The sequence below is a fragment of the Bipolaris victoriae genome, assembly GCF_000527765.1.
Source record: "Bipolaris victoriae FI3 unplaced genomic scaffold scaffold_247, whole genome shotgun sequence".
Classification (NCBI taxonomy): Eukaryota; Fungi; Ascomycota; class Dothideomycetes; order Pleosporales; family Pleosporaceae; genus Bipolaris; species Bipolaris victoriae.
Window position 1 is genome coordinate 1 of NW_014575145.1, and position 8908 is coordinate 8908.

At 47.0% G+C, this 8908-nt stretch overlaps 3 protein-coding genes across 3 annotated transcripts; 1 reads left to right on the forward strand and 2 right to left on the reverse strand.

The window, feature by feature from the left end:
- Nucleotides 1-2296: 2296 nt before the first annotated feature.
- Nucleotides 2297-2611, forward strand: COCVIDRAFT_66199 (hypothetical protein; the record flags this gene model as incomplete). The annotated part of the gene is made up of 1 exon (XM_014694682.1): nt 2297-2611. A coding segment is annotated over one exon (315 nt), but the record flags the coding sequence as incomplete, so codon positions are not given.
- A 3204-nt stretch (nt 2612-5815) lies between these two features.
- Nucleotides 5816-6910, reverse strand: COCVIDRAFT_21299 (hypothetical protein; the record flags this gene model as incomplete). The annotated part of the gene is made up of 1 exon (XM_014694683.1): nt 5816-6910. One exon carries the CDS (start codon nt 6908-6910, stop codon nt 5816-5818), a length of 1095 nt encoding a protein of 364 aa, XP_014550169.1.
- Nucleotides 6911-7809: 899 nt separating this feature from the next.
- Nucleotides 7810-8184, reverse strand: COCVIDRAFT_116250 (hypothetical protein; the record flags this gene model as incomplete). Its single annotated transcript, XM_014694684.1, has 1 exon — nt 7810-8184. A coding segment is annotated over one exon (375 nt), but the record flags the coding sequence as incomplete, so codon positions are not given.
- Nucleotides 8185-8908: the final 724 nt, after the last annotated feature.

Consider the following 8908-nt stretch of genomic DNA (forward strand, 5'->3'; position numbering starts at 1 on the left):
ACTCAGAGGCATATGGGAGTGCGTGGGACATTAAACGAGCCTTAATTCAAATAGACACCTATAGGCCTTGTACGAAAGGATATTAAAAATCTACCTAATAAGCTATTATAGAGGTTAGGTTTATATAGTCGTTTTTCCTACTAGGCCGAATCATACCCTAGTTCGGATCCTGTTCGGATGTGTGTAGGAACAGGTGCTGAGCCGTTACACTAAGTGGTTTCTCAACCATTATACCATCATTACTAGGGAGAGGATCCTTTCCGTTGTTGCTTGTAACATATATAGTCAGCGCAGCGCCTAACTATAGATAGTACAGAGTAGAAGATAGAACGTAGCTTAAAGAGCTATCTAGACTACGGTGCTATGGTTTTGTAGAATCTAGGTGCTTAGGCCCGCACCTAGAATCTACTGGCAGCCAATCATGAGGCTGCGCGCTAGCTGCCTCGCTGGCACTGTGGCCCTAACGGCCACCCGGGGGATTCTAGCCTTGCTGGGCACCTGGAAGCTGCCGGTCCGCTGCTATGTCAGCTAGCGCCGTGACAACCCGCGCCTTATATTAGTTAGGGACTCTCTCTATTCGTATAGTAATATAAGCAAATATATAATAGTAGAGAAAAGATTTAAGCGCCTATACTATGATAGTAGGAATTAGACTAAGAAGAATTAGGTCTAAGCTTTTAATATAACACCTCTAGATCTTATCTATAACCTCTATATAACGCTATATATTAACGTTACTATAATAAGAGAAGAGAGATAGAGAGTATATTATAGGCTAGGGCGTAAGCCCTAGCCTTAGTACAGAATAAGTAAAGCTCTAGCTATAATATTTATAATAGATAGCTATCTTTTAGAACCTTAGAACTTTGATACTATAATCAACACCTTAGAAATATGACCCAATCAGGCCAATTCTTAACAAAGGAATCTTTAAAGGCCTAATCCGCAAGACTCGCAACTTATAAACCCTGCCGTCCTATCCTCCTTTAAACCTTTCAGTTTACCCAGCTAGCTTCCCCAGTATTTCACGTCCAACGCACACCCCCTCGTCCCCTCACGCCGTTCCCTACTGCGCCTAACCCCGTGCATTAGCGCCCCGCTAATCACCCCAGCTTTCTGCGTATGTGGGAAGGGATTACACGGACGCATGGCGTGCGTTAAGACTTGGCGGTGGGAAACAAGACGGCTGGTGTGCCGCTTGACAGCGCTTGAGGGGTTAAGGCGGCGTGGTGGTGGTGGGGGAAAGGCTTGGGGGTGTTGGCGATGGGATGGGATGGGATAGGTGGGTTGGGACGCTGTACTTACCCAACAAATGCAACGGAAATCCTCAGTCCAAATATGCGCAAGTCATCTGAGCGATCCGAATTTTACAAAGACTGCATTGGGCGCGGATGAGAAGCTCTCGCTTCGCAAAACCTGTTTGACCGCCTCAGCTCGGTCATGGCTCCTATGCAGATGGCCGGTTCGGGATCACCGACTTGCGAATACGAGACTCCGGTGAAAGATAGGTGGGATCAGCCGCTTATCAGTGTATCAATAAGCAGCTGATGACATGCATATAGTGCAAACACCTACCCAACAAAGTTGGACTTAACAGAAGGCAGGCCGAACACTATTCAGCAGCCCATTTGTTTCTGAACGTCGCACAGTATGTCTCTCCAAAAATCCACGAAATGCTGCTCCATTTGCGAAACATTTGTTTCCGGGATTGTCGCCACATTTAAAGCTAAAGAATACCGCGGTTATGGCTCGATCAAATGGTCGTTCACAGATAAGGCACCTCGTCTCCCAGGCTTAGAAAAAAGCGCCAAAAGCTGCGACTGGTGTAAAATGCTGAATAACGCGATCACCATCCCTCGCAATGGCTCCACGGAAGGGGATGAATCCATTGAAGTAATATTCGGATGCACTAGATCTCGCAGAACTCCAGGCGTACTAGGCGATATCCTGTCCCTAGAGACGGGAAACAACGACAGCGACAGACCGGTCATTGGAGGGTATAGAACTGACATGAAAATACATGTACCGCAGCACACTGGTAAGATCTAGCTTTTACAGTATTTTGTATACCGTTTTGACCCTGCATCGAAGATGCAGGCGCGGATTGTACTAAAGGTTCAGAGGATTGCTGTAGATAATCTGTTCACCAGACTAGGACTGACATACCGCAGATTTTGACCCCATGTCCGAGCATAACATCCAAGATGTCCTACGTGCGATGAAAAATTGCCAAAAGCATGACGTGTGCCCATCTTTTGAGGAGATGGAAAGTCCAACACGACTTGTTCAAATTCTGTCTGAAAACACTATCAAGATCATAGAACCGAACCAAAATGAAAGGCTGAAATATGCAGCACTGAGCTATTGTTGGGGTCACCCAGATGTGTGCAAACCCAACAAAACAACGAAGACCAACAAGACATCGAGAGAGGAGAAGATTTGTCTGAGTGAATTAACGCGGACACTCCGAGACGCTATAGAATTAGTTCGGAAGCTTGAGATTAACTACATCTGGATCGATGCACTCTGTATCATTCAAGATTGCAATGAAGATTGGGTCAAGGAGTCAAAACGAATGCTCCTATATTATGGAAACGCTTATGTGACCATCGTCCCAGTGTTATCCGAATCATCGGACACTGGTATGATGACAGATTCAAGTTCTCCTTTATCTTGCAAGCTTCCCGGTCCTTGGTCACAAAAGGAAGCGTCAAGGGAATTGATACTTGCAGAGGAAGGGTGAGTCACTGCAGAGCCAGTTTTTCAGAACTCGTACTTACAATTGGTGTACACCCAGGTCAGGTTATCAAGAAAGCAGAATCATTTTTGATTCTCAGTGGAGCAAACGTGGTTGGACCTATCAAGAGCGACTGGTGTCTTCTCGCATCATCTACGTGTTTACTCACAATCTGACGCTCGAGTGTCGCAAAGAGTCTTGGGACAGCTTGGATGATCGAGTAAACCCTCAATTCCACAACAACAAGCACATTTTTCTTCAAACACAGAATACTCCCATGTGTACAGAAACATCGTACCTTACGTATGATGCCTGGTGCTCGATCGTCACATTTTTCACACAAAGGAGACTCTCAGTGCGCGATGACGACCCTTTGCGAAATACTTGCCGAGTAGCCTTTACAGGAATCACGGACACGCTCATGAAACATCACAATTGCAGAATCGTGACTGGTCTTCATAGAGACCGATTGCGCGAAGAGTTGGTTTCTTGGAGATTGAAGAGCCCGATGAAGCCTCGAAGACACGATATACCATCCTGGACATGGTTATACACCGACTGGTATCAGCGGGACGAGGATTTGATTGCACTCAACGTGACGTCAACTCAGCAAATGATAGATGCATACACTACCGTGGAACCGATTATAGCATCGCAAGATCTACCAATAGAAAAACAGGACCTTACAGATTGCAAGAAACTGAAGGTGTGTGGCCTGATTCTCAAGCACGACATATTGAAAAGCGTGCTCGACTGCTATCGTAAAACCAAGAGAGATCATAGCAAGTATGCACCTGGCCGTGGATTTAACTATGCGTTCCTCGACGATACTTACGACTCCGAAGACAGCTGTAAATGTGAAAGAAAGCATGCAGACACCAAAGGGAATGATTGCAAGGTATTCAATGTGGTGTCCAGAATTAGTCCACGAATCTCGGCACTGTACGTTGGAAAGGCAGGATTTGAACTACACAAGAGCGCCGAAACAGATGACATCAATCTCCATTTTCTTCTCATTCAACCCAAGGGTGTACAGGGAGACGATGGCTCGGACAAAGCCGAATTCCGTCGTGTTGGAACCATGCACATCCCAGAGGACAACTTTCTGACGAGTCATATGGACTTGCTGACAAATCTCCCCAATAGGGAAAAGAGAAGATTCGTGCTTGTATGATGAGACCTGAGGATGTATGTTACAGTACCAGGCCAAAAGTTTGGGTGCACTGAGTCAACCCAGCGTGTACTATACACCAGCCAAGTGTACTCATACTTTTAACGAGGTACTGTAGGTTACTTAACTGTTTCCAATTATATGAATCTAGTTAATCTATTCCAAGGCAACAACCTATCAGTATGTGAATCTGAAGCCTTGCATGAATTTCAGGACTCGTTTGCCCACTCATTGCCGTCGGTTCGCCACGTAGAACAATACGGTGAACGCAGCTACGCATCCTATGATAAGGATATTCGACTTAAGACTGGAGGTACTGTGGGTGGACAGCACCACGGACGAGAAGGAGGTCATTGCGTGTCCTCTGCCCTCTACTGCACTCTGTTGTCCGAAAGTGCAGCAGGATTGTATCTCAACTACAAGTTGTGCATTTGCATTACGGGCAGAAGTAGCCCTGCTGCGGTGGTGCTAGAAAATTCAATGGGGGTTGATTTGTTTGGAAGAGGTACAACGTCTGCATCAGTCTGCGACACCGACAGCCCTCTGTACTGAGAGACGATAGCTTTGCATACTGACGTTCGGATTTTGTGGTAGTGGCGGAGGTGATGGTGGAGTGTCCTGCAGGGCACGACGCTTCTTCATGGATCGCAGAACAAATGTCTATATTCTGGCAGATGGGAGATGATTTTTGGAACTTCTGGCTGTACAGACTATCCTGTTAGCAAGGGCTAGACAGGAACAAAGGACGCAGTCGCAGCAAAGCTAAACACACGCCTTGTTCTTCGCAGGCTCGCCCGTACAGACAGTCCAGGAGGAAGGCGCAGAGGCACCATCAAAAGGTGCGCTCCCTCCTGGATTGCCTACATAGACTGTCCAGCGGGACATAAGCGCTAAGCCCTCATCGACACTACTACACAATTGAATAGAGAGGGTCGTGGTTTTTAGGATGATACTTAGACAGGTGAATACTATTACAGAAGGACAGGGAACAGAAGCAAAAAGCAAGACTCGCTCTGAATGTAGTGTGTTCGAGCATGCACGTCTGTGTGGAGCAGAGTTAGACTAGAATAGACTATGAAAGGGGGCTGGTTTCCTATTAAGCCGGGAAGGGGTGCCAATCAGGGCCGAAATCGCGCGCTACTCCGAATTAAGCACGAATGAAGCCCGTATCGTGGTGGTCGCGTGGAGGCAGGCCAATTCATTGTACATAATTTGTTTGCTACTCTATAAATACAACTCTCACGTATAATACAACGTAATGACGCATTCATTCTCCCGCCCTACCGTCGCTGCAGCTGAGTCAATATTGGTAGTCCGAATGATTTCCTGCGAGTGATGGTCGCAAACGCTGCTGTCTTCATTTCTACAGCCATATACATAGAGAGCTATATGAACGATTTGGAAAATCTGCTATTACACTAGAATCTCGAATTGGTCACGCGTTGCTCAATCAGTACTGAAAGCGCGTGAAATCGTACTTGGAGACCCTCTTGCTTCGACAACTTCCGTCTATGTCGAGATCTTTATAGTATTGCTTTACGGCGATGAAGTTTTTGTTCTTCTGTAAGATTTAAACTTGGCTGTCCAACCTTTCTTTTTACTGAATAGGGCGATTTGTAACTAGTATTATAATGCATCCGTCTTTTTCACTGTTCCATCTGTTCGCATGAAGGTAGATTGGGGTTGAGATTGCCACTGACTACCTGCTTGGTCAAACTCGTGATATGTAGAGACCTCTCTTGACCTGACAACTCATGGGAAGAAAGGTCACGTTCACACCGAACTGGACTACGATTACCTATTGCATGATTCATTGCATGGGCGTATTGTTCGCCAACAAAGCTTTCTAATGAATGATCCGCGGTCGAGATTGCTCCTATGTAGCTAGTTCGTTCTCTGTCCAAAGGCTACGGCTGCTGACTTTGAGCTAGGTGCTGTACTCTTTCCCCTGTCTCCTGGGCATGAGCAAAAGTAGTGAGATAATGGTCTAACCACTGCCAGTTTTTATTGTATTGTTTTCTTCTCTGGTGCTGAGCGCTGGACCGAACGTTATACCCATGCACTGGTGGTTTCAATACGGGAAACGGAAGTGTACCTTCAATCTCGATGGGCAGTAGTGTTTGCAAGAACATCTCAACTTCCTTTGGGATCTTTAGCATCTTCATTTCAAGTTGTAGAGCTTCCAAAGAAGATCGCCATCCATCTGTAGACAGTTCTGCAACTTCCGCAATACTGCAGTACTTAGCTGATGAAACAGTAAATGACTCGGTAAGGTTGTTGTGGTAGCTAGACCACCAGCAGTATTGGTGCTTTTTGGTGCGCGAGAAGAAGCAACTACTCTCTGAATATGGCACAATCCAGTGTGTCTGAATGAACCTTCTCTCTAGGTTGAGCCTCCACAATTGAGCCTGCGCCGGTCCGTTGATGATTCCGATCATATAAATACACCTCCAATACAGCATTCGATGTGGCTTATCGCTCCAGTGACGGCGCAGGAATGTTCCATCTTCCCAGTCCCAGAGCCATCTGCAAAGAGCTCCTATTGTTTTAACAGACACACGGTTCCCCGACACAAAATGAAGTGGAAGGTGAGTGGGTTTCACTATCTTCTCCATGATTGGGCGACAGAGCGCTATGTCACCAGAGAGAGCTGGCGCGCGGTACCTGCGGCGGATGATTAGTCGTATGTGTTGAAATACATCTTTGCGAAACGCTCGAAGGCAGATGTCGACCAGCAAAGATAGTAGGGCGTAAGAACGCGCCTTGTCTAGGAACCAAGCATATCCATATTGGCTCATTGTGTCACGAAATCCTAAACCCTCCAGTCGTTGAATTCCGTCAGGTTCGCTAGTACTAGGGTGGCATCGCACATCCTGCCAACAGCCGCTGACCTTTTGTATCAGGCCACCAGTGTAAGAGAACTGCAGACATCGGAGAAACATCAGCATAACACGCGTATATTCCCAAGTCACCAGATGACGATCGCCAAGTATGTATACCATCTCGAAACCAACGTAGATCTTGTTGATGTTCCATCGAAGCCACTCAAGAATGGTAACGGTATTGTACGTGTAGATAGGCGTCCTTGCCTAGGCACATAGATTGTCATGGTGTGAAGGCCCTGGTCTCGAGATTAGGTGTCAATCTGAGCGAAGAGCTGCTTTAAAATACGATGTTCCTCTCGCGTCCCAAGGCGTTTCTGCATAAAACCTTGGATAGCGTGATGACAGCGGAGTTTAGTATAAAGGTAGGCCCGTATCAAAGCGACGGGATTATGGCTAAGACCGCCGCCAACGTACTCCCACGTTTTCCGCAGCTCCGGATCTAGTGCCAACGCCTCAATAGTGCGGTTAGTGAATAGATATACATTTCTGGCCGCTAATATTTCCTTAATGCTAGAACAGAACTTGCTGTACAAAAGCTCAGCAGCACGCCACTTCGAACCTCGATTTGTTTCAATCGTCAGGCTTCCGCTATCACATAGCATGCTGAAGGGGTAAAAAGTCCTCTTATAGCCATCCAGAGTTCGATGAGTGAAAGTCTCCAAGCAGCATCGCTTCCATAAGAGCGTTTCGGCCGCAACCCAACCTTCGCTTTCTGCGTGAAAGCCTTCTGGATTCGTGGGTGGCGTATGCGCTATGCGAGACTTGAATGCAGAGCAGACTTCCTTGCTGACATCAATATATATCTTTTCAATATAGGCATCCGTGATAGCGCCAAGCCAATACTTCTGGAATTGTGGTGTCATACCCAACCATGTTGAGTATTTCGTGCGCCTTTAAATTTTTTGCATCAAAGAAAATAAACACATCGCGGATCTGCTGCAGGCCCGGTCGCTGGACAGCGTCGAGGATATCAGTCCTACCATGTGCAAATAACCTAGTGGCAGGAAGTGAGAGAGTCACTGTTCTCTTGCCATCGGATCGATCCGCTGTGACCGCATCTCTACTCCTCGTGGGGTAGAGTTTGAAAGGCTATGATCGTGGCTAGACGGATAATGTTGAATAAGTGAGCTCTCGTGATGCCGGTAGATTATAGGTAGCAAGATGTGATTCATCCAGGTGCGAAAGTCACTGTCCAAAAGACGACTAGACTGCTGATCTTCCCGATAGAGACATGGGAAGAATAGGTACAAGGATATGTCCTCGAATTCGACCAAATGTCCAAGCATGTAGTGTGGCAAATGGTGGATTGGTTTTCTCACCGTGTGAGAGTGTCCGTAACGATCCAGGTAATGCACTTGACGGTGGTTCAAGTGCAGATCTGACTGGAGATCAAGACAGGCATTTGGGTTGGGTCAAAAATCCGCGAATCGGGGGGTGCAAAATGGCCGGATACAGACCGAAACCCCAACGCTAACCCTACTTCGGCACGAATCGCACCCAGGTTCGCGCCTCATATTAGGTAGGTAAGTGGTATTACATAGGGTTGGACTATACTTCTTGTGAGAAGCGTACTCAAGGATCTACGCCTAGGCTTAAGAAGCTGTGCCAAATGGTGCCAAGTAACAAGACTGTGTTCGATAGAGAATTAATTTTCTAGGCTACGTAGCTATCCAGATATTTAGAGGCGGGGAAATGGTATTGCCGATTGCCGAGTTAGCGATGAGAGCAGGCAGAGGAGAACACCGATGTCGCAGTCGAGGATAAGAGATCAAGGGCTCTAGCCCATTACACTTACAGTTAGTAGAGGAGATTCCTTCACTTAATACTTATAACAAGATGTTTTTGGCTCCGGCCTTTCTGAGTGGAGTTTCTGAGAGAAAAGAATTCTGAGATTGATTACAACTAGTAAGCAGCAACTACCGCGTAAGCACCCATCCTCCGCTCCACCAATCGACACCGTCACGCCCGCAACCCATCGATACCGTCACGCACCAGCAGCGTCGACACGAGCGACACGGTAGCCTGATCCACCCCCTACGACACATCATGCGACTTCCTCCGACTCATCCCTCCCAACCGCCCTCAGATGCCTCCGAATGAAGTAGAGCGTCGCCC